General features: G+C 38.1%; 3 protein-coding genes across 4 annotated transcripts; 2 read left to right on the top strand and 1 right to left on the bottom strand.

Annotated features, from left to right (window-relative positions):
- Nucleotides 1-4,170: 4,170 nt before the first annotated feature.
- On the top strand, nucleotides 4,171-5,802 carry LOC137951888 (patatin-like protein 7). Its single transcript, XM_068798861.1, has 2 exons — nucleotides 4,171-5,193; nucleotides 5,313-5,802. The coding sequence occupies exons 1-2, from the start codon at nucleotides 4,228-4,230 to the stop codon at nucleotides 5,667-5,669; spliced, it is 1,323 nt and encodes a 440-aa protein (XP_068654962.1). The 5' UTR covers nucleotides 4,171-4,227; the 3' UTR covers nucleotides 5,670-5,802.
- Nucleotides 5,803-8,006: 2,204 nt separating this feature from the next.
- Nucleotides 8,007-15,535, bottom strand: LOC137952163 (uncharacterized). Of its 2 annotated transcripts, none has more exons than XM_068799231.1 (9): nucleotides 15,394-15,535; nucleotides 15,172-15,301; nucleotides 14,870-15,050; nucleotides 14,315-14,390; nucleotides 14,001-14,180; nucleotides 11,675-11,772; nucleotides 9,668-9,765; nucleotides 8,888-9,061; nucleotides 8,007-8,444 (listed from the first exon to the last, which is right to left on the bottom strand). In XM_068799231.1, exons 1-9 carry the CDS (start codon nucleotides 15,419-15,421, stop codon nucleotides 8,273-8,275), a joined length of 1,137 nt encoding a protein of 378 aa, XP_068655332.1. In that variant the 5' UTR covers nucleotides 15,422-15,535; the 3' UTR covers nucleotides 8,007-8,272. The 2 variants fall into 2 exon arrangements, with proteins under 2 accessions (XP_068655332.1, XP_068655333.1); XM_068799232.1 differs by having other exon boundaries at nucleotides 15,202-15,301.
- Nucleotides 15,536-17,636: 2,101 nt separating this feature from the next.
- On the top strand, nucleotides 17,637-23,283 carry LOC137951669 (DEAD-box ATP-dependent RNA helicase 53, mitochondrial-like). The gene is made up of 8 exons (XM_068798496.1): nucleotides 17,637-18,180; nucleotides 18,386-18,513; nucleotides 18,593-19,004; nucleotides 19,932-20,030; nucleotides 20,371-20,595; nucleotides 20,713-20,874; nucleotides 21,509-22,591; nucleotides 23,066-23,283. The coding sequence occupies exons 1-7, from the start codon at nucleotides 17,782-17,784 to the stop codon at nucleotides 22,568-22,570; spliced, it is 2,487 nt and encodes an 828-aa protein (XP_068654597.1). The 5' UTR covers nucleotides 17,637-17,781; the 3' UTR covers nucleotides 22,571-22,591; nucleotides 23,066-23,283.
- Nucleotides 23,284-24,605: the final 1,322 nt, after the last annotated feature.

Genomic DNA, 24,605 nt, shown 5'->3' with positions numbered 1-24,605 from the left:
TAAAAATAGAATAGTTAAACAAAATGTAAACTTTTATAAAGTCTAGATAATTGATCAAATTCTTACTTTAATAATATCTTAATTATGCATCTGGCTCTTTGTTGCATTGTCGCGCTCGCAGGATACAACTTCCTCACCTGACGATGTCATCATCATACAGAAATTGGCGACATTGCTAAGTTTGCCGAGATGGTCAGCTCGAGGTGACCCGTGTAAGGCAGTGTGGCGTTTTGTGAACTGTGTGGACGGCCGAGTGGTATCTATTAATTTGGCCTTAACGGGAGTCATTGGTTCTCTATTGGGAGATATGAACAAACTGACTACTCTCAGAGTGTTATAGCTCCTTCCGCAAGAGGCTTCAGCATTGAGGGCACGACAGCATGGCGAAGCAACAAAGAGCAAGAGACAAGAGCCATGAGGGTTAGGACCTAGAAAGGGTCGAGAGAGCGAGCCGACAAAGAGCGAGAAACAAGATAGATGAAGGTTGGGAAGCATAGAGGGTCAATAGAGAGGAGGGTGTAGAGAGCGTCGAGTGAGCAGGTGAAAGTGAATGAATTGGGTTTAGGGTCAAAATTCACTATCACTTTTTTTACACTGGAGCGAGTAAAAGTGAATAAACTAGTTCTTTCGCTTTCACTTTCCATCGTGTGTACGCACTACTGCTTTTGAGTAAGTGAGAGTGAAATCGACTTTTCCTCAGGGTGCACTAACAGGCCCTAGGTTAAAATCATGCTTGCTTAAACATTCTCTCGACTCTCAAGTGAGTAGCCGCTTATTCCCTTGTGCAATAAATGGGGATTGGTTTATAGAATAAGTTGGTAGTCTATTCCACCGGTTAAATAAATGAATTTTTATGTGAGAGAGTTCCTACTGATGGCAAGGTCTCAAATACCAGTACCTAAAGTTCTTGGGGTATTTAAGGATACCTTGGGAGTCTAATCTAAGCATCCAGCAGCCAATATGACATAGTTATGCTTTGGCCATGATTGTCTAAAGCTCTGTGTCTCAGGTAGTACTGGATATCTTTCAATCCTATATATAATGACAATTACTAGTGATGCAGCAAATCTAAATAACAACGACGTAACTCAACCAGATCAAATCAGATGCTTATCCTCATTAGTTATACATCAATTCATCAGTTTAATTAAGCCAAGAAAAACAAAAAAAAAAAAAAATTGAAAAACAAGAGAAAAAATCGAGGGTAAGTAAGGGATGTGTTCCTCTTAACAGCTAATTTAAGCACTTTAATGACCCTTGGCAACCGCTAAATGATTCAAATTTCCTCCCAACAAAACAAAGGAGATTCTCACTTGTGACTTTCCTCACAAATGCAGTTGCAGACCCAAACTCATCACGTTTCACACAAATGTAGGTATTCCCTGGTACTTTTACACGAAGACAACAAAAAAATACAGCAAAACCAGATAGAAAAACATATCCAGAGAGAATATTTTCAATGTGGTTCCACCAAACTACACTCGAGAAAAAATAAATGCAGGAAGAAAAAGAGAGGAAGGAGGAGAGAGTAGATAATGGATTGAGAGCCAACAGCACGAGAAGACAAAGATATAAGATATGTTTTTTTGTTACTTTTACGGAAATATATTATCCAATATCCATGGCCTTTGGTACGTTACACCCAAACGGAAGAAATTTATAAAAATAAAAGAAAGGAATAAAATGGCTGGCATTAGCATTGTCCGCCATTAAAAAAACTTCCCTTGTTATCCGAAACTTCAGACATGGAACGCGGACACGCCATGCAAAGGAGAATCACACGCTTAAATTTTAATTATGGGAGTTGATTAAAGGCTAAACATTCGGTTTAGACACGATTATGGATGTCGGATCCACTGGTTTTTCAACTTACGAGGTTTTTTCTTCTTCTTCTTTGTCGTAAGAGAAGGTGAAAGGAAGATGTCTGGTCAAAGTTGGATTGGTTGGTCTACTTGGGAGACCACCAAAATTGTTGACTTGCCCTAGTTTTATACTAAGGTAGCAAGTTTCACTTTTATGGTCATGCAATAGATGCAACTGTGGTAGTAGGTTTCACATTAAAATAGTAAACGATGTCGTCCAGTTTTCTTAATAACTATTTCTTTTACTTGTACTCACTTGTCACAGAGGTGTTTCACATAAAGTATGCAAGAAACGATGTGTCACTCTTTGATTCACATTACAGATTTTGTTCACAACGCATGTCCCATATAATAACACATTTAATATGTGTCACCTGATACATGACATATGAGGGCTTTATGAGCAAGAACTCATGGAACTAGCCTTATAGAAAATCTCAAAAATAATCGATTGAATGAACCCTATGGATTCCCTTTTTTACCTATTTACCTCCAAGTCGGGTCGCACAAGTTCGCACTTGAGGTGAGTCTACAAAGAACTCCTTGAGAATAGAAGGGGTGAGTAATTCAACTTGACCCTGTCTTCTAAGTAGAGGTGGCACATAGTCAAATCGGCTTGCAAGTCCATCGAGTTTGGCTAGAAAAAACTCAACTCAATTCAGTTTTTCTTTGAGCTCGGCTCAAGTTTAAACTTGGAATAAGGCTTGTTAAGTAAATTAAGATAGGATTATCAACTCGTGAGCCTACTCATTAGTATAGATTTTCTTATGAAAATACCATTTACCCTAATTGAACTTGTCATTTTCATCTTTAATTGGTTGATTATTGCTCTTATTTACCTCAAACCTCAAATGATAATCGGCCGTTCAACCCTTTTGGATAGTATACTCTGTTGCAAAGTCATGAAATTCTTTATAATAACGTGTTCTTCAATGGGAATAAGTTTATCACTAAATTCCCTCTTTATTTTGGTAATTTTTTGTTATAGTTTTAAATGTATGCTAAATTGTAACTAAGCTCGAGCTTGAACTTATTTAAAACTTTCCAAGCTTGAACTTGAGTTCAATTTAAGGCTTGATGTTGAACTCAAACTCAAAGCTTGAAATTTTAAGGTTAAGTTTGAATCTAGCCAAACTCAAACCTATACAAATTCGAGCTTAGCTTGACTCAATGCCACCCCTATTCTTAGGAATCCTACTCGACCCGACTGGGTCGCAGGTCAACTTACCAAGTCATGTATCAACCCTTTATTTACCTATTTGTAATTTTAAACTCTTACTTAATCACTGTTGTTGCTGCATTAATCATGAGCATAAAAGCCTAACCGTTTCTTCGAACCGGAATGATGTCAATCCACCGCGAACCACAATTCACGGTGGCTAGGCAAACCACGGGAACCGTCTGATCAAGTTTAAACCAATCCAATGATTAATTCTTAACTAACATGATTAAATTACTATTTCCGTATTTCGTGTCGGATGAAAAGCGGCCACGTTTCGTTAAATAGTAATTAATTAATGCGGGAAGAAAATTAGATTTACTAATTTAGTTATTTAAAATTTTCTTAGGTTTTTTTTTTTATTCCCATATTCTAAAGGAAATGTGATTCCGACAAGAAGTCGTGCGGAAATGTCGGCTGTACGTTTCCGCCATCGATCCCACCAACCGTGAAATCCGGCGGTGTCACCATTTCGTCCGACACGGGTTAAGATTTGAAGACGGGATATGATCTTGACCGTCGGATCGGATACCCTGGTTAGCAGCCGGACCGTCGGTGGCTCCGATACGGTAACCCGGGTTGGGTTTGAAAGAGTTTTGGCGGCTTCCGTTGGCGATTCCTCGGGGGAGGGAAATCGCCACGTGATAATCCGGTGGGTTTGCTGCCGTCGGCAGTTGAATGCCCGTGTGGGCATATACGGACGCGTGCGGGATTTGAGGATCGTCCGCTATGGTGGGCCCTGGTGGATAATTTTAAAATCTTGCGACTCTTTGATCGATCCATGACGGGGATTCTTTCATAGTCAAAAAAGGGTCAAAGGCACGTAGTAAATGTGCTCGTCATTGGGTCCATACTGCCTAGACTTGTCGCCGTCGGCCCCGTACCTACTTGCATGCCAGCCGTTGGTCAATTCATAAATCCAGGGATAACATCGTAAATCTCTCTCGACCGCTAAAGACAACTCCCCCCGATTAATCGCTGCCACGTCAGACCTTCCCACACGGGTCATCGCTAACCTGCGCGCCCTCGTAAATTCCCTTATAAAAACCGCACGCCTCCACCCTCTCACCCTCACCCCCATCTTTCCTCTCTCCTTCTCCCTCAGACCACTTCAGTTGTCTCTGCAAATCTTTTTGCTTCGATTCGATGGCTTTGGTAACAGAGGCGGCTCCCGTCGAGCCGAGCTTTGACGTTGACAAGCTCAGTTACGAGATTTTCTCCATTCTCGAAGCTAAGTTCCTCTTTGGATACGACGATCCCAAGCTCTACGTCGACGGATCGGCCCTGGCAAGTGCTACTCCTGCTGCTAAGCTGAACCCTGGCAAGAAATCCGCTGGAAAAGTTAGAATTCTCTCTATTGACGCCGGCGGCCCTACTGACGGCCTCCTCGCTGCTAAATCACTCGCTTTTTTGGAAGAATCTCTCCGCCGGAGCTCCGGCCTTCAGGACGCCTGCATTGCAGATTTCTTCGACCTGGCAGCCGGCTCCGGTTCTGGAGGTGTACTAGCGGCGCTCCTCTTCACGAAAGGAGAAGACGGCCGCGGCCGTCCTCTCTTCTCCGCTGCCGAGGCTCTCAAGTTCCTGGTCGAGAACCACCGGCAATTCTCCCGGCAGAAGCTCGTCCGGCGGTTGTTCCGACGTCCTAAGGTTTCGGTCGACCGCGTGCTACGGAAGGTCTTTTCGGAGCAGACGTTGAGGGACACGCTCAAGCCGCTGCTCATTCCCTGTTACGATCTCTCCACCGCCGGCGCCTTCGTCTTTTCCCGCGCTGACGCGATGGAGACCGACAGCTTCGATTTCAAGATGAGAGAGGTGTGTCTCGCCACTTACGCGGATCCGACGGCCGTCGGCGCCGTGGAGATGAAGTCCGTCGACGGACAGACGAAAATCGCCGCTGTGGATGGAGGAATCGCCATGAGTAACCCCACGGCTGCGGCGATCACGCACGTTCTGAACAACAAGCAGGAGTTTCCCTTCACCAACGGAGTGGAAGACCTAATGGTGGTGTCTCTCGGGAACGGCGACGCCAGTCCGGGCGTGTATGGAAGCCGGATCGTGACGCCGGCGCCGCGAGACTTCGTCAGAATCGCCGGAGAAGGAGTTTCCGACATGGTAAATTTACTCTTCACCATACCTAACATCAGTCCGAACTCTCTCAACAACTAATCGCATCATTATTATATAAAAGTGAGATCTAATCACTAATATATTCCGAAAACTGTGATGAACAGGTCGACCAATCAGTCTCCATGGCATTCGGACAGAGCTGGTCCGGTAACTACGTTCGGATTCAGGGGAACAGATTTGGAAACAGAAAATCCCCTGTTCAGAACGGCTCCAAGTCGAGCTCAACAAAGCTGCTGCTAGAAGCAGCAGACGAGATGCTGAAACAGCAAAATGTCGAATCACTGCTCTTTAGAGGGAAGAAAATCTCGGAGAAAACAAACAAGGAGAAGCTCAATTGGTTCGCTGATGAGCTTGTTAAAGAGAAGGAGAAAAGAAAATCCAGAATCTATCCAACAGTGGCTCTGAAACAAGCCACACCGAGAAGTTCCTCTGCAACCCTATCTTCGTGTTCATCAAATTGAGACACCATTATTCTATTTTTTTTGGAGGGGAGTTGAAGAATTTGTATCCGGCCACTCTGGACTAATCTTATGTGCTAGAGTCGGAGCTGAGTGACTAAGATTAATTATTTACATATGAATATATTTCTATAAATGTGTATATGAATTATGAAATTATCAGAAATAAAATATGATAAGCTTATTTTAGAAGCTTCATGATTAATACCAACACGAGCAACATAATTAGATTCCTCCCTTAACGTAGTATACTCAAGGGTATTGTTTCCTTTTAGTTCTAAATGTTATCTCTAGTGACAGTAATAATAGTATTTAGCTAGAAAACCATATATATGGATCGATACTTTTGACTACAATGATACGTAGAAATGGTCTCAATATCATCCAAGTTTAGACATTTTACAACTTAATTTCATAAATGATGCTCATTTACGTGATAAATAATAAGTCTTATTCATAGGACTAACCGATCGATCGATGAGTCCTATAGGTGCTACTAATTTGTACATGTAACCCCCGGATCCTTTACCAAAAGAAAATGGGTTTTTAAATGCCTGTCATTTTGGGTCATTATCTTCTTAAGCATTATTCCTAAAAAATATTTAATATTAATAATAATAATTAACTAACTAGTAAGGGTAAAAATGTAATTGAATAATTTATTATAAAGTAAATAAATATTAATGATAGCTTTTTTTTAGCAATGGAATTCAGTCCAACAGTCCCCATTCATTCCCATGAACCCACCCCTATATTCCATGGGCCTCACCCAACATGAAACACTCTTGCACGGGCCCACTTCTCGTCAGCTGTACGGGTAGCAGATTTCTTAGATTGAATGGAGCCCACCACGTAAAGTGGTCCTGCCCGTTGCAAGTCAAAAGCCGCGTCTGAGGAGGGCCTGAACTGCGTCTCATGTGAATGTAGAGCCTAGTAAAAGGCTTCAATTCCCCTTGGACGACTAGATTCCATGGCCGACTCGCTTTCGGCTGAAGCTTCCCCTTTCTCTCTTTTGAGCGCTCTGATGGTTCAGATTCAGAACGCCCAGCTAGCATTTCCATGGGGACTAGGCGGTTGGCCATTTAAAAGTTAAAAACGGAGAGGCCAATAAATGTTTAATAGATGCGGAATCGACAAGAACAAACTTCATCATTCTTCTCTCTTCCCGACGTTTCTTTTGCTGATTGCAGGCCTTTTTTCATTCGAATTAAAAAGCCTGACATTTCTACAAAAGAGCTGTGGTCCTCAATCTTTTCTGATTTCTGTTGGGTCTCTCTCTTTCTCTTTCTCTCTGCGCGTGATGCTTGTTTAAATCATACTCCTGGATGCTGTCTGATGCTTCCGGACCATTGGAGTTATGAGCTATAACCGATTAGGATTCTTGCTGGTCAAGTAAAAATTAGGATTGGAGTTCAGTGCTTTTGCTTTTGCCTTCTGGAGCATGATTTGTGGAGAGTTTGGCATGGTTGATTTTGGGCCATACACAGTAATTGTTGTTTAGGACTGGTGAGTGGTGTTGAGTTGTTTATGGCTTCTGTGGGGAACAAAAGTCATATCAGACTTGGTCTCTTTGCTTCATATTTTTCCTACCATTTTCTATTAGAGCAATAGAAAACTCATTATCATATCTCCTTCAAGTTTTGCAGGACAAATGAAATTAGGTTCAAAATTTTTCCAATCCCCTATAGTTTGCACAAACATAGTAAAATTTTGTTCAAATAGAAATGTTTCCTATAGCTTTGTTTCAGGAGCAAACGCATTTTTAGGAAGATCTTTAACAGTAGATATACCAAGGTCATAGATTCTTCTAATCTGCTCAACTTTTTTCTGAACTCATATGTTCATACAAATACACATTTCTTCTAGCAATGTGGGATTACCAATTGCGACATCTTCTATTAGAGGGAGTGTTAAACACCACACACCCTGCCTTCACTTCTATCTCCTCCTCCTAATGAAAACAAAGACAGAGCCCGGGACTGATTCAAACACATACCAAGGCAGCACAGCATCCCTTCAAGTTTGAGAACACATCCCCGTGTCGGTTTTTCTAGGAAAACACATCCCCCTACCATGGGTAAAATGAAAAACTCATCCTGGCTTCAAGCATCTCGGTTCAGGCAATTGAACCCACCCCATAGCCATCCCTACTTCTAAGAACAGACATGGAACAAATTTGAGAAGGTTCAGATCAGCCAGCCAAAAGAATTACAAAAACCCCAGGGCATTTCAAACTAGCTCCACAATTGGTTCTCCAAATGATGCTTGGAGGACTCGGCCCAGAAGTTAAGAATTATAAATTTATGATTTCCTCTCCTTGTTAGATGTTTATACCCAGTAGTTCACTATTATGGTTCATAATGTAAATTTAAACATACTTACGACATGCAGGATATAACTCTCATCCAAGAACTAGTCAAATAAATCTACAAATTCTACTCGACTACTAGAAGGCGGAAGCCTCTGTGAAAGGAAGTTTGGTTACAGAATAGAATCAATGGATGGTTTATGTAATGAAGTTCGACACTACAACAATCATGTAAGCTTTAGACAAATGCAAATTTGTCATGAACATCTAATCTTCTGAGGAAGTTTAGCAACAACCTTCACAGACAGCATAGACTTTCTTGTAATTTTCTGGCTGCACGAGTGCCACTTAGAATTGCACCTTCCACATTCGGGCTTGCACAAAAGTCTCCACAGACAGCTAACCTCTTTGTCTGGTCCCAGAGACACTTCTTCTCTCCAGCAACAGCAACAGCAGGAAATGCACTACCCCTGAGATTATTTGAGAGTAAAAAGATTGACACGCAGAAAACTTTTACACTAGACGATCTTATCACTGGATTCATTCCATGAAACATAGGAGTATCAGTGTTCATAACGGTTCTGTGACCATCATGTAAAACAAAACCATGGAATTACTGTTATGGGTCAAGGCCATTAGGTATGTCTTTGAGGAAATCAAAGACTTAAGTAGCTCCTTTGATAATTCATGACAAGTGCTCAGAGAGGCCAACTCTTTGGCTGATTTTCTTGCCAAAGATGGCATCTCCCAAGCTACTCTTGTAACAGGGGTCTCCTTCCCGATTGCTTTAGGTGACTCTCCTAGTTTGTATTCATTATTGCTGATTAGTAAGATTTCACCATTTCAAAAATAAAATAAAATAAAATAAAAAAATGTACTAAATAAATTGAATTTGGGTCTTTGCTGCACTGACCATCTATGAGCCTTCATGAAGAACGGCTTAGGGATATCAAGGCCTGTGCTTTTAAATTCTTTAAATATATCCTCAGCCACCTTTGTTAATGTACCATGAGAGGGTTTCTGAAGCCCTGTTTGACGTATTACACCTTCAGCATATTCAGCTGTAGAATGCAGTACCCAACATTCACTGAAACCCATAAACAGGCGAACATTACTATAAGATGCACTGTAAAATACTAATTGTGAACCACGAAAGTATTCCAGATTTTAACAATAAGTTTCACTGCTGAAAGTTCACAAACCTGAATTATCTGCAACATCATTTGTGTGCAAGTTGACGGTAGAAAAAAAAAAAAAAGTTACGTATAATCCACACTTAAATCTTTTGAACTTCATGTTGAGAAAAAATGAATCCAAAAAAGTTACAGTTTAGATAGTGCACAAAGCCAGCAAAACTGAACCAGACTAAATCAATCCTCACAAAAATATATTTCTTGAACCAGGTGTTGGCATGCTTCCATGTCATTCCACTGCATTTTCAGGTTCTGTGAAAGATACTATGCCACTTCCACATGATGCAGGAATAATATAAAGTGATTGATGGTAACAACAGGAACTCAAAAATCTACATCATATGACCCTAATGATCATAGTCAATTATGCTACATTATTGCGTCCAATCACTGAACTCAAGAAAACAAGTTAAAACAATAAGAGAAAGATTAAATTTATAGGTTCACTTTTCTCAATGTAAATGGAGCAATGTTTCACAGAACAAGGTGTTCATAAATACCTTCTGTCAGATGCCACAGCACGCCCAGGCTTGCAGCTGTCACATGCAGCCCAGCTTATAACATCAGAATTTATGAATGAGAACGCTTTTACTGGTATCTGAATCAGAGTCCATCAGCAATACACAGGTTAGGGGTAAATAGGAGACAAATTGACGTAGGACGTAACTCTAACGTTAAAGAAATTGCTGAAAAGTATGAGGACAAACTAAGTCGTCCTAAACCATTGAAGGTGTATGAAATGAAGAAGAAGAAAAAGAAAGAGGAAGAATATAAAGACAGCAGCTTACTTTTTTTGAAAAATCACTTTTTTAATGGTTTAGTATCCTATCAAAGGAAAATTGGCAAGTTTCTATTTTTATTACTTTCCTAGTGTGTTAATAATTCTCAATTAGGAGAGCTTATTTAGGAAATTATTTGGTTAGTAGTTTCCTTTATTAGTAATCAATTTAGGTTGAGTCATAAACTGTTCATTGTTGGTAGTTTCTATTTAAAATGATTGTTGGAATTCTTTTGCAACAAGTGGCTTTCAATTTAGTGACCATGTAATCTTGTTCTATGCATTGAATTATGCTAGTGGTTAAATTTTCATGTATATAGGATACATAGTTAGGGAGATATAAAGAGAATAAGTATCATTGTATGTACAGGGGTATTATTGTAATTTTGATCAAACCCTATCATTAAGCCTTTTTTTGGTTCTTTTCACAATCTCTCTTCTCTTTCTCTCTTTTTCTAACTTTTCTCTTCTTCCACCACCAATAACCTTAATTTTTACAATCAGCTTTCAAGATCAATACAGATTTTCTCTTTTGACTGCTGGAGCATCACTCTTTTCTCTTTCTTTTGCTAAGAATAATTTTTTAGTGGATTTTTCCCTTGTGCTAGCTACTGCTAGTTACAAAACAATACCTGAAATTTCAAGTTCTTTTCTAGAAACTTGAAAACCAGGAATTTCCTAATGTTGAGAAGGTAGTGGTTAAGTATCTTCTATTCCAGCCTTATCTATCAACTTTATTTCTGTAATTTGGTGGCTTTATATGTAAACCATGAAAAATGTGGGGTTGGCATTGGAAAGTCCTAAGAGGTGCAAGCTAAGCATACTCTTGCAACTTGAAGAGACAATTTGCAAAGTAAGCATTCAATCAGCAGAAACCCAAACAGTATGTGAAAGTTAATATAAAACAAGAGAATTTAACATCAAAAAAGACATTTTAGAGATTGAAAAAGAAATAAATTTACTGGGCTTTACATTGTTGAGTGACATAAAACTAACCTAAACATTGAAGTTTGAAAGAAATATACCCAGTGTACAGACACATGGCCTTGTCATCCAAAAGCATAACAATATTACATCTACTTGTTCACACAAAAAACAGAACTTCAATCAGCAGAAACCCAAACAGTATGTGAAAGTTTATATAAAACAAGAGAATTTAACATAAAAAAAGACACTTTAGAGATCGAAAGAGAAATAAATTTACTGGGGTTTTACATTGTTGAGTGACATAAAACTAACCTAAACATTGAAGTTTGAAAGAAATATACCCAGTGTACAGACACATGGCCTTGTCATCCAAAAGCATAACAATATTACATCTACTTGTTCAAGCAAAAAACAGAACTTCAATCAGCAGAAACCCAAACAGTATGTGAAAGTTTATATAAAACAAGAGAATTTAACATAAAAAAAGACACTTTAGAGATCGAAAGAGAAATAAATTTACTGGGGTTTTACATTGCTGAGTGACATAAAACTAACCTAAACATTGAAGTTTGAAAGAAATATACCCAGTGTACAGACACATGGCCTTGTCTTCCAAAAGCATAAAAATATTACATCTACTTTTTCACACAAAAAACGGAACTTAAACAGCACTGTTTAATAGGACGCACTCTTTGCCTTGACATCAGAAGGGACGCTCTTATTTAATCAACCAAATAAAAGGAGTCCACCATATAAGGAATAAGATATGCCACAATTAGAGAACCAACAAATAACATCTTACCGAGGATAAAGGTTCTGGAAATGCCAACATAAGAGCAAAACATGAATGAACTGGAATATCTTGCAACTTCACAGCCAATTCAGGAACCAAACTCATATCTGAGGAGATCACATATTGGTCAAAGTGCTAACTTTAGATTCTTCCATTTTGTTTTCCTTTTTCTTTATCTGAAAAAGGGGTAAGCTTTGCACAGTTTTCTAATTCAAGGAAATATAGAAGAAGACCAAAGTCTCAGTAACAGGTTAAAGAGGAGCAACAATAGGAATATTACAAAAATAATAGTGCTTAGCAATTTTTGAACAGTAAGAATAGTGCTAAGTTTGCATTTAGAACTATTGGGACAAGTTGTAAATCTGTTTGCACCAGGCTTCTAACCAGATCTTGTAAAGGACTTGCAAACATACGCAAAATAACTTCCACTGAATAAGAAAAAACAATTCAAAAGAACATTATTAATGGTAAGCCAAGATAAGATATTTTGTCCAAGTGCAGGCGAAGGATTTTTATAGCTAAATAAAACAAAACTCTGACTTACCCTAATTAGACTAGTAAACTCAACTTCAACTCTTTTAGAAGCTATAAATCTAAAATTTCCTTATGACAAAAGACTAGTATAAAAACTAGGAAATCAGAATCAAAAGAAACTAATGTGAAATTGGAAACTCTCGAAGTAAAAACAGACTTCTTTTTAAAAGAAGAAATACCTTGGAACACTTAGGAAACTAGTAAACTTCTAAGAAACTAAATACGGAAAGGATCCCAACTATGGTTGCCTCACAAAGAATCCACGTAGATGAGATCAATTCTTCGCAGAATGGCACTCTTGAGAATAGTCCTAAATCAGATTTAGCTTGATCCACAACCTAGAATAAAAGCTAGGATTCCACCTTTCCAATCTAAACTAGAGCTTTGGAATACAACAACTGTGTTCTTGGTATTAGAGCAGGTCTTAGGACTGAAATCTACTGCTTGGAAAAATGGTACGTTTTATTTTCAATAAATATTAACCTTCATGCATGAGATTCATTTTGTGCCTTCAGGAATCATTCTAGCCTCAATTTTTTACTTTTTTGGAGATAATACATCTTTTATGCTATTTTATTTCTGCAGACCAGTATCTTGTATTTTTGTACAAAGTTGGTTATAGTACCTGTCCTTATCAGAATTATATTACATGTTCAAAAATTCCCATATTTTATCTTCTCCTCTTCTCTGATTCTCTACCTCTTTCTTCTCCTTGCAGTTTAATTAGGGTCTTCTTTCTCTCTCTCACTTACCGTTCTACTTCTAGCTTTAACTTTGGACACGAAGTTCTTAGATTAATGATAGTTGAGTTTCCACACAAATTGAACCACATATTTGGAGCCACAAAGAGGGCACACACATGACGGAGTCTCCCTGATCAGATTTAGAATAATCCACAACCTAGTATAGAAACTTGGGTAGGGTGTCTCACCCTAAACTTGAGCTTATGAGTTAGATGCCTTTCCTTTGGAAACAAGTCTAAGCATAGGGTTCTAGTCCTCAAAAGGTTGATTACTTGAGATAATATCAATGTTCAGAAAATAACCATATAACCGAAGTGCACAAATGCAAAGACAAAGCCCACCATAGTACAAGAGGTTGCAAGTTGGATTTGGTACCCTGATGCACATAAGCATAATAGCTTTATCTAGGATAAACAAGTTGAGCTTCAATGGTTGATCTTTCTGTAAGACCAATGATATTCCAAAATCCAATATTTTAGCAACTTAAAACAGAAATGGGATTCCCTACCAGATAACTCAAAGGCATATAAAGTCACAGATTAGAGGAGGACTCTATAGAACCAAAATAAGGGTGATTTACATACCCACTGCTACTAGAATATGCAACACCAACTAGAGCCACCAATGGTCAAAGTACAACATTCAAAACTACCAGATCAGGTGATTCATGACTCCTGAAAATGAGTGTATATGTGTGTATGTGTATCTACGTGTATCAGTGTGTGCCTCAATGTCTGTGTGTATATGTGTATCTGTGTGTATCTGTGTGTGCCTCGATGTCTGTGTGTCTGTGCGTATGGATGTGAGTGAGGGAGAGGAGTACAAGAGGTCTACAACATGTTAGATGCTAATATGTGATTACTATGAAAGGAATAAAACTGCTGTGAAAAGCTATAAGTGGATTTTTGTCTAAAAATAAAATTCTACGTTTTACTATGCAAACAGAAGAAGTATCCAATGCACAATAGTATAAATATTGCCAAATGGAAGAGCAAAGGGCATGAACCTGAATGTGCACAAAAAGAATTAAATATGAAGGCAGCTGCAGAGAGACTAACCTAAAGGTGGAGGCCGGCCAGTCAGGCCAGTGAATCGCGCAGAGACTACATTTTTGTCAGATGCAACCACACCATCGAAACTCCCGAGATTTTGCCCATCCATGCCAGTCAAGGACCACAACCTACTATTTTCAAACCACTGTAATCTCCCAACAGTTACCCCAAAATTTGCTTCAACTCCTGAAGAATATAGAGAGCAAAAAGCAAACTAAAAATAAATAGCAGATCAGAAAGCATGACCAAATGAGCAATTTCTTCAAGATCCACCAAGAATAGTAGTAAATAAGGAAAAGACGTACTGTATAAGCAAATACCTGGCTCAAGGCTAAGGGCTTTGCATATAGAATTCATGCCAGGAACACCAACATATTTCTTATCCGCGACTCTCTCCTACAATAACCAAAATTCAAACAAGTCTTCCATAAAGATAGCCACTGCTGTACATATGTCTCCAAATATGCACGATGCTTACGTATACCATTTAGATGGATCTTTCATGAATCCGATCATGATGTTTCAGGTCTCATTTCAGATCATGTCCAGAAGTTATACACCAAAGACTATCCTAACTCATGTTGAATAGAATAAACAGTATCCATCGATTCAACAAAAAAATGGAACTAACAGAATTTGATTTATATAGTGATACCCCAAGTGAGGCAGATTCAGAGAGCAGTCTGGATCATGTCTGCATGACGTCCAAGCAGAAAGCCCAACTAATATACCATTGAACTTCAAAGTTCAAACTTAAAGCATGACACCGAATAACTACATTTGAGAAAACGACAACATCATACAGCAATGCAGACTCAAAGGGAAGCAACCAAAGCATCACATTCGATTAATTCGAAATAGTTATAAGAACAGACCTCTCCCAATTGTAGGAATTGAGACCCAGTTCGATCAAATGTCCCAAAATTCTCTTTCCATTCGGCAACGAGACCTCTTGCTTCCCATGAGCTAACGATACCCATAACCTCGTTGTCTTTTACAGTGAAACAGGGAGCACCATGGTCAAAAAGAAGTTCTCTTCCATCTTCAGCAATTTCTCTAAATGAATTGGCAAATAAACAGTAAGTTCTAAAAGCAGCAACCTGAGTACTAAAAACTACGAAGAGTTAATCTAAGATTCGAAACACGTCCATTAGATTCTTGAAATTGTCCCACTCACACAGCCAGCGAACTTTGAAAAACCAAGTACCTCCTTTGGGACATCCTACCGCCAGGACCTCTCCCCGTCTCGAAAACCGTCACCATAAAACCTCCCCGGGCCAAAGCTGCCGCGCAAACGGCGCCGGAAACTGACCCACATAGTGCTGGCTGAATTAAACAATAAAAATGTTGCCGAAATATGAAGAAAAAAAAATTAGCTTTGGCGGTCACAGCTACTCACTTCCGCTTCCTATCACGGCAATCTTCATAACGGTCTAATCTTTGTCGCCTCTGCTCTACCAAGAGCTTAGACAACAGCAGCAAAATGCTACTTGTTCAGGAGTTCAGCTTCCGAGCTTGGATGTAATGGGCTGTTGTTGTACGTCCACGTTAATCGCTCGGGGATTTAATGTGATGAGATGCACCACATGTAGTTTTAAGTCTTGTCAGGGGGAGAATTGAAAGTGAAAGTTAAACCACTTTTTAGTGTGTTTCGACGTAAAGTGTACTAAAAAGTAATTTTAGTGGAAACAAGAAAATTGAGTTATTTTTTATAATATATCTAAATAAATTATATACCTAAATAATTAATAAATCTAAACAAACATGGTTAGTTTTTAATAATTAATTTAATATAATATTAATATATATTAATATAATAAATAATTAAATAATTCATTTTATTAATAAATTAAGATAGATTGTAGTTTAGTCTAAATTAATACAATAATTATGAGTTAAAACTAAATTATTAATTTAATTAATTAAAAAATATAATACTTAACAAAAATGTATACTTTTATAATATCTAGATACTTTATCAAATTCTTACTTTAATAATATCTTAATTATCACTCTTAAATTACTAATATAATATAATATTAAATAGTAATAAATATAATAAATAATTAAATAGAGTATTTTATTAATATATTAAGCTAAATTGTAGTTTAATTAAATTAATACAAAAAATATAATTTAAAAATATATATTATTTTAATTAATTATAAAAATAGAATACTTAAACAAAAATGTATACTTTTATTATGTCTAGATACTTGATCAAATTCTTACTTTAACAATATCTTAATATCATTCTTAACTCACTAATTTAATATAGTATTAACAGTAATAAATATAATAAATTAATCAATATTTTATTTTATTAATAACATAAGATATATTTTAGTGTATTATAAAATAATAATATAATTACAAAAAAAATATTAGTTTAATTAATTATAAAAAACATAAAATAAGAGAAGGAAATTGAAGGAAGAGAGGGAAATCGAAGCCAAAAGGAGGAAATCGAAGCCAAAAGGAGAAAATTGAAACCAAATGGGGAAAATTTTTGTAGGGAAATCGAGGCGAAATGAGGGAAATCAGATAAAGAAAGGGAGATCGAAGGGGGTTGGTCATTGCAAGAGGGAAATTGAAGAAAGAAAGAAAAGCCAACGTCGAAGGAGGAAGAGCAAGAGGATTTGAAACGGCAAGAGGGTTCGGCGTCGAGGGCATGACAACACGGCCAACCGGCAGAGAGTGAGGGTTGAGAGAGAGGAGGATAGAGGCAACATCGAGAGAGAAGAGGATACAGAGAGCATCGAGTCAGCTAGTGAAAATAAATGAATTTGGTTTAGGGTTGGAATTCACTTTCACTCATTTTACACTGGACCAAGTGATCGTTCACTTTCATTTTCCATCATGTGTGCACACTAACGCTTTTGAGTAAGTGAGAGTGAAATCACTTTCACTTTCACTTTCCCTCAGGGTGCACTAATAGCCCCAAGATTGTTTTGTGGCTCGTGGATGACACTTTTTTAAGCTTAGAAAATGTCTAGAAGAAGATCTTTAAACCAGTTTAAGCCAATGTCATCAAAACTTGATAAGGTGATTAGTGTTTACTGAACCAATTTCAACCGGTATTGACCACCATTAAACATATAATTTAGTTTATGTTATTTACTATTAATTTTTTAATAATTTTAATTTGGAAATAAAAATAAAAAGGGGAAATTAACGAACCCAATCAAATCAACATGGGTAAAGTGTAAACTATACTTTTATTTTCTTGTTTACCTACTTGTAAATAGGTGGATGAATAAATTTTCAAATAGAAAAATTAATAATTATTATATAAATTAGTAATTAATATTAAGTCATATTTGATATAAAAAGGGCAAATTATTTTTAAAAAATATATAAAAAGGGTTAAAAATGATGAAACTATCTCTATCTTTATTCAATAACTAGGTAATTATATGCCAAATATTTTTCACCCATACATATTTAGTAAAATAGTATACAAAATAACCTAGTTATCCCACCGTGTAAAAAAACCCAGAGTGAGGCACAGAGCTTGAGAGAAGCCGCGGGCAGGTCTGGGCTGGTGTCCAAAAACAGAGTCCACCTGACGGGTACCATTTTTCTTATCGTTAAACCCTGCGTCGCAAGGCACAAATAAATCTCTCATAAACCCTCGACCAAGTGTCTCTCCTAAATCCCTCTCCTCGAGGGTCTCTCCAAACGGTTCTCTGCGTTGGGTGCACCGACCTTCGCCGTCCCCCCTTCTTCCCCTCTTTCCTCTACTTGCACCTGACAGTTAAAGGTTTAATTCTCTTCCTACGTCGCGATGAATTTCCTATTTCGGAAGTCCGCCTCCGCGGTGGCGTCAAAGCAAACCCTAGTGGCTTTGGCCTACGGTGAAGCCTTCTTGTCCACTCCGGTTATAAAGTCTCCAGTATTCCTTACCGAAGTACCTCCGTTGACTTTTGCCGGAACAGCTGAGAAGTTCGGATTCGGTTTTAGTCATAAAAATTTCCACTTTTCCACTTCTCCGCTGGGATTTCGTGCTTCAGATACTCTGCGGGCAGAATATGCTGTAGATGATTTTTCGGATGAAGAAAAGGTTCCTGGTAAGAAATCTGGTGGTGAGAGTGACGATGGACTTGAGATCGCAAAACTTGGGATTGCCGAAGAAATTGTTTCGGCTCTAGCGAAAAAGGGAATCACAAAGCTTTTTCCAATCCAGGTAAGTATTTTATTCATTTACTATAGGTATTAAGTTATTACGTTAGTGTCTACGTGAATTAAAATTTGGTCCTATTGCTGCACAAGGTTTAAGTTTCATTGTGGTGAGTCATGTACATCGGGTCTTTGATTTTGTTGTCAAGAAACTTTCGATGTGCAATTTGTCTCTTTTATTATTTTTTTTTTGAATTTTAAATGTTGCATAGCGAGCTGTATTGGAACCTGCAATGCAAGGGCGTGATATGATTGGTCGAGCCAAAACAGGGACAGGAAAAACTCTTGCATTTGGAATTCCTATAATGGACAACATTATCAGATTTAATGCAAAGCATGGGTATGTATGTGTGATCGTGTCATCTAATTAATATTTAGGTTGTAAATTTAAACAAGTTAACTTTTTCATATCTGTCCAGACGTGGAAGGAACCCTTTGGCCCTTGTGTTGGCTCCAACACGAGAACTTGCTCGTCAAGTCGAGAAAGAGTTCAAAGAATCTGCTCCTAGTTTAGACACACTTTGTGTTTATGGTGGGGTTTCCATAAATCAACAAATGAGTGTGCTTGATTATGGTGTTGATGTCATTGTTGGTACTCCAGGACGTGTCATTGATTTGATAAAGAGAGGCGCATTGAATTTATCAGAGGTTCAGTCTGTTGTCCTAGACGAGGCTGATCAAATGCTTGCAGTTGGGTTTGCTGAGGATGTCGAAATTATATTAGAGAAATTGCCTTCTAAGCGTCACAGCATGATGTTCTCAGCTACAATGCCAAGCTGGATCAGAAATATATCAAGGAACTATCTAAAGGATCCATTAACTATTGACCTTGTGAGTATAGCTAATATACTGTTTTTATTTTTTGTAACTTTTAATTAGAATTTAATTCTTTTGATCTTTTTAAATACATTCTGTAGCCAGTCAGGTCCTATGTTCACTTGTCCCCCTGTACTCATGGGAGGTGAACCACTTCTCTCCATTTTATACTTTTTAAGCTAAATATTAACAGGAGCATCTTTCACCCCTTTTTTGGCAAAAAATTCAGGGGCAAGAGTAATGATTTTTGGTATTGTAGCTTTACCCTTTATCATTTTGTTGGAGAGGTGAGAGAGAGTAATTTCCTTTAACAAAAGACGGGGGGGGGGGGGGGGGGGGGGGGGGGGGGGGGGGGGTGTGGGTGTTAATAAAATGTGAGATACATGATAGGTGTTCTATACTTTGCAGCAGGAGATATAAATTTTTTTTAACGAAGCTAAAACTTTGATGAAAACATTTTTGTTTTAGTGTCTTCTTTACTGTGAGATATCTTTATAGTCTTCACAGGTTCAATACATTATAAGAGTTTAGGGAGAACACTGAAATTACTAAAGGGTAAAGCATCTGTGTTTAGCTTTCTTTTAAAACTCTTTTGTTCTAAAAGATGAATTTTTAACTGACCATATAATATCCTCCTATTTGGGAAATGTAGTACAAAAATCACTTTTGGCAACCATTCAGGGTATACCAATTGAATAAAACAAAATGCCCCATATCAGGTGATTTTTCAGTTAATGCCTTGTAAGATCTGTTTAAAAATTCTACATATGTTCCTGATTCCTATTGACCTTCAACTTGACTATTCGACTGGTTTATATTTGTGGCTTTTAAAAAAAAATCTATAATGCTGGTTGCGTGCAACATTTGAATGTGAAAAAAAATGATTGTAACTTAGACATTAAATTTCTGTTGCACTAATATTTTTGGAAATGTCTTGAAAAGGTTGGGGAAAATGATCAAAAGCTGGCGGAAGGTATTTCTCTATTTTCAATCACATCCGACATGTATGGGAAACCGTCTATCCTTGGACCCCTGATAACAGTAAGATCCTTTGTCTGTTCTTTTTGGCTACATCATATAATGCTCTTGTTCGGATTTTGATGTTATTAAGATAATGCTTTCCCTTTTTTTTTTCATCTTAGGAAAGAAAAGCTTTCTGTGTTTGTACATATGACTTTCTTTGTTTTTTTTGTCTGCAATATGTCATGCTTCTGTTTTTTGGATTTTGATGTTACTAAGATGTTTTTCTTTTCTTTATTTTCTTATTCAGAAAAGAAAAGTTTTATGTGCTTGTACATTTGATACATAGCTAGCCTTCAGAATCTCTCTCTCTCTCTCTCTCTCTCTCTCTCTCTCAAGAAGGGATTTTTTGGTATCTCAGGAGCATGCAAATGGAGGGAAATGCATTGTTTTCACTCAAACAAAACGTGATGCTGATCGGTTGGCTTATGCCATGGGTCGCAATTACCCATGTGAGGCTTTGCATGGGGACATCTCACAGAATCAGAGGGAAAGGACACTGTCAAGTTTTCGAGATGGTCGTTTCAATATCTTAGTAGCTACTGATGTTGCTGCTCGTGGGCTAGATATACCTAATGTTGACTTGGTAAGGATTTTGTTTTTTGTCCTTCACGGTGCTTATCTCAATTTTTGTTGTTATCTTTTCTGGATTCTTTATGTGCCCTCAATTTTATATACCGTTTGCCTTTTCACCAACTTTCAGGTGGTGCATTATGAGCTCCCATCCTCTTCTGAGCTCTTTGTTCATAGATCTGGCCGAACAGGACGGGCTGGTAAGAAAGGGACTGCTATCCTCATTTACACAGATCAGCAAACCAGGAATGTTAAAATGCTTGAACGGGATGTAGGATGCAGGTTTACAGAGGTAGCTGTTCGGTTGATCGCCTATTTGTTCTTTATGAAACATTTTAAGTGTTGTGGATGCCATTATTGTGGATCTGTAATTTTTTTCCATCGGTCAGATGCATCAATGGTGTTAAGATTGGCTTTCTATCTTTGAATGTTTGTTTTTGGAAAACATGACGACATATAAATCTTTTTTTTAATTTAAATCTGAAGTTGATATTAGAGATGACATCATATTTCCTTGTCTCAGATTTCTTCTTCTCTAGACAAAGCAAAATAAAGCTCTTTTCCTGAGTTCTTTGCTAATCTTTTTTATGCTTAGGAGAGAACGAGTGAATTCTTTAGCAGCTTTCCTTGTGCTCTTACTTAATGTTATACTTGTTTCAGAATAGAACAGAATTTTTTTTTTATGTGATGATGACCTTCTAATAGCTTGGTTAGATGCTCATAATTTCCATTCATGTATTATGTTCTTTTGCAGCATTGTTCTACTTTTACTTCTCTTTAAACTATTTGTTATTTTCACTTATGATGTGCTTATTTACATTTATGTCGGTATTCATTGTATAGTGCCTTCTTTGTAGCACTTTATGAGTGTTTGTGGTGTTGGTGAGATGTTGTTAATTGGTAAGTGTAATTTTGCATGTGACCAGCTCCCTAAAATTGTCGTTGAAGATGGAGGTCGTGACATGTTTGCTGACATGGGAGGAAGGCTTGGAGGTGGTCGTATGAGTGATTCAGGTTTTGGCCGATCTGGTGCTGGTAGATATGGGGAATCTGGTTCAGGCCGGTTTGGGTCCTTTGGTGGATCCAGCTCTGGGCGTGGCAGTTTTGGTGACTCTGGGTTTGGTCGTTCTGGTGGCTTTGGTGGTGGTAGTTCTGGGTTTGGCCGCTCTGGTGGCTTTGGTGGTGCATCCAGCTTTGGCCGATCTGGTAGCAATGATGGTGGTAGTTCTGGGTTTGGCAGCTCTGGTGGCTTTGGTGGTGCATCCAGCTTTGGCCGATCTGGTAGCAATGATGGTAGTAGTTCTGGGTTTGGCCGCTCTGGTGGCTTTGGTGGTGCATCCAGCTTTGGCCGATCTGGTAGCAATGATGGTGGTAGTTCTGGGTTTGGCCGCTCTGGTGGCTTTGGTGGTGCATCCAGCTTTGGCCGATCTGGTAGCAATGATGGTGGAGCATCTGGCTTTGGTCGCACTGGTGGCAATGATGGTGGTGCATCCAGCTTTGGCCGATCTGGTAGCAATGATGGTGGAGCATCTGGCTTTGGTCGCACTGGTGGCAATGATGGTGGTGCATCCAGCTTTGGCCGCTCTGGTGGCTTTGGTGGTGCATCCAGCTTTGGCCGATCTGGTAGCAATGATGGTGGAGCATCTGGCTTTGGTCGCACTGGTGGCAATGATGGTGGTGCATCCAGCTTTGGCCGATCTGGTAGCAATGATGGTGGAGCATCTGGCTTTGGTCGCACTGGTGGCAATGATGGTGGTGCATCCAGCTTTGGCCATTCTGGGGGCTTTGGTGGCTATGGCTCAAGGCAACCTGGGGGTTTTGGTGAATCAGGATCTGAGCAATCAGGTGGTACTTTTGTAGATTTTGGTTCAGGTGGTTTTAGCAGTGGAAACCGTTCTGGTGGCTCTGTTTCAAAGGGGTCTGGTAAAAGCCGATCTGGTAGTTTTGGTTTAGACAGTACTGATGATGGTTTTGGATCTGACAAGTGATCCCGTTGATATGTTTTCAAGGTTAGTGCATCATCTCCTTGAACGAGTTCTTCAAAAGTTCCAAAGTTTTGATTAACGAATTGGTACATCTGATCTGGTTAACATACATCTGCATTAATATTTTCGAACTGTATTTTTCGTTGACAGTTCACCAGATTTGGTTTGTAGAAAAGCATACATCTGCAATAGACTCCTCAGAAAGTAGATACCCATCATCTTCAGATTCTAATATTGGTTTCATGTTTTAATCACTCAAATCTTGCAATCTGCAATCTGTACTTATTTCACTCAGTAATAGTGGTTGTACATGATCAATATGGTCTTAGTGACTTAAAATGTTGGAGAAAAGATGCTAGTTGTCTTGAGATACTTTGGTGTCCTCAACTGTGAAGGAAGTTGTTGTTTGTTTTTGTTCATTCTATTTCTACTGTTTGTTAGAGGACCTGATAGGTCTTTTAAAGAAATCTAGTAATGGTGTGCATATTTTTATTACAGGTTTTGGGCATATGCAAGAAACAGCTCGCCTTAGCAGAGGTGAGCAACCTCATGGAGAGAAGACATGGACACCAGTAAAACCTGCTGAAGCGAGGACCATCTCATTTTTCCTGTGTATTAAAGCTGGCTATTGAGATGTATGTAGTTGAAATATGTTTTGGGTTATAATATCTGGAGATTGGTCTATAATATAAGTTTTTAAGTATGGTACGTCGAGAGTTTCTAATATGTAATCAGAAAGCAGCTTTCTGCATCCTCTTTAACAGAGCCCCCAAGTGACTGCAGTAGCCATGACCCTGCCCGATAAAGCTTTGAATTTTTCTACAAAGAATTTATCCGGTGCAGGCTCACAGCAACAAAAAAAGTCTTCGATTCCGTGTTTGGCTGAATGCATATCGCGCAGGCGTGGCGGTTTCCTCCGTCATGAATCTTCTCGGACTCTTCCATTCCCTCTCTCTCCAATCTGCAGTCCTTTCACGTGGTTATCAGTGAACGATTTCATACGGAAGGAACTTTTGATTGACAGGTTCAATGGGACAGGAGTCGACGGAAGTGGAGAGACAAGTGTGAACTAGTGTGTAGGAAAGTTGAATATAAAATACAGGTGGTCTTCCAGTCAGCCTAAGCAACAACTCCATATGATGTGTTATATTCGCGACCGTCTATTATTTTGTCAACTTGACCTAACGGCTGCTGGTCATGGTTGCAACCTTTGCGTATCGACTTGGGATTCAACATAATGATTTGGGTTTATTTGTCCGAAAGGAAATTTGCCAAATTGGAGAACGCCAGAGAAAAACACCGGCAAGTCCCACGTGGAAAATTGAAAGCCCGTACCGTCCTTACTAGACTCCCGTTTCTCTCTCCTCTCTCATCGGTTTCTCCATACCAGCCGCGTTGGCAATCGATATAATTTCTCCCATTTAATATTTAGAATTTTATTAAAATTACCCATTTTTTAATAAATATTAATAAAAATAACAAACTTTGGCAAGACGACACAGAACGGCTTATGTGGTGCCATATCATCACACCACATGAGTAAACGAAGGAATTTACGTTATGTCACCTAATACATAATCACAGTGCCATATCATCATCAAACATGTATATGCCACATCATCATGTGCGCATCGGCACTTCATATTAGCATTTTATTTTTTATTTTTTTCATTATTGATTTAAGTTTTTTTGTAATATAAAAAAATATTAATTTTTATTTTTAAAAATCTCATATATTTCATTACCTTCTATTTAATATAATAAAAATATTTTTTGTATTATTTATTAATTTTTAATGTAATTAATACTTTACATTATTGATTTAAGATATTATTTAATTTACTATAATATTTTTAAAATTTTAAATTTTTTATTTGTTGGTACATATTTTATTACCTTATTTTTTATAATAATATTTTTATATTAATTAATTAAAAATTCATATTCTTACCTATTTAACACACCTTTAATTATCTATTTAAGATATTTTTAATTTAAAAAATATTTTAGTTTCAAAAAATGTTATTTATTGGTACAA

The sequence above is a fragment of the Aristolochia californica genome, unplaced genomic scaffold (genome assembly GCF_029961685.1).
Source record: "Aristolochia californica isolate CCGP_79_NKW_82.1479 unplaced genomic scaffold, dmAriCali1.0.hap1 SCAF_15, whole genome shotgun sequence".
Lineage (NCBI taxonomy): Eukaryota > Viridiplantae > Streptophyta > Magnoliopsida > Piperales > Aristolochiaceae > Aristolochia > Aristolochia californica.
Note: the sequence above shows the minus strand (reverse complement) of the source record. Positions and strands in the feature narration are given on the sequence as shown.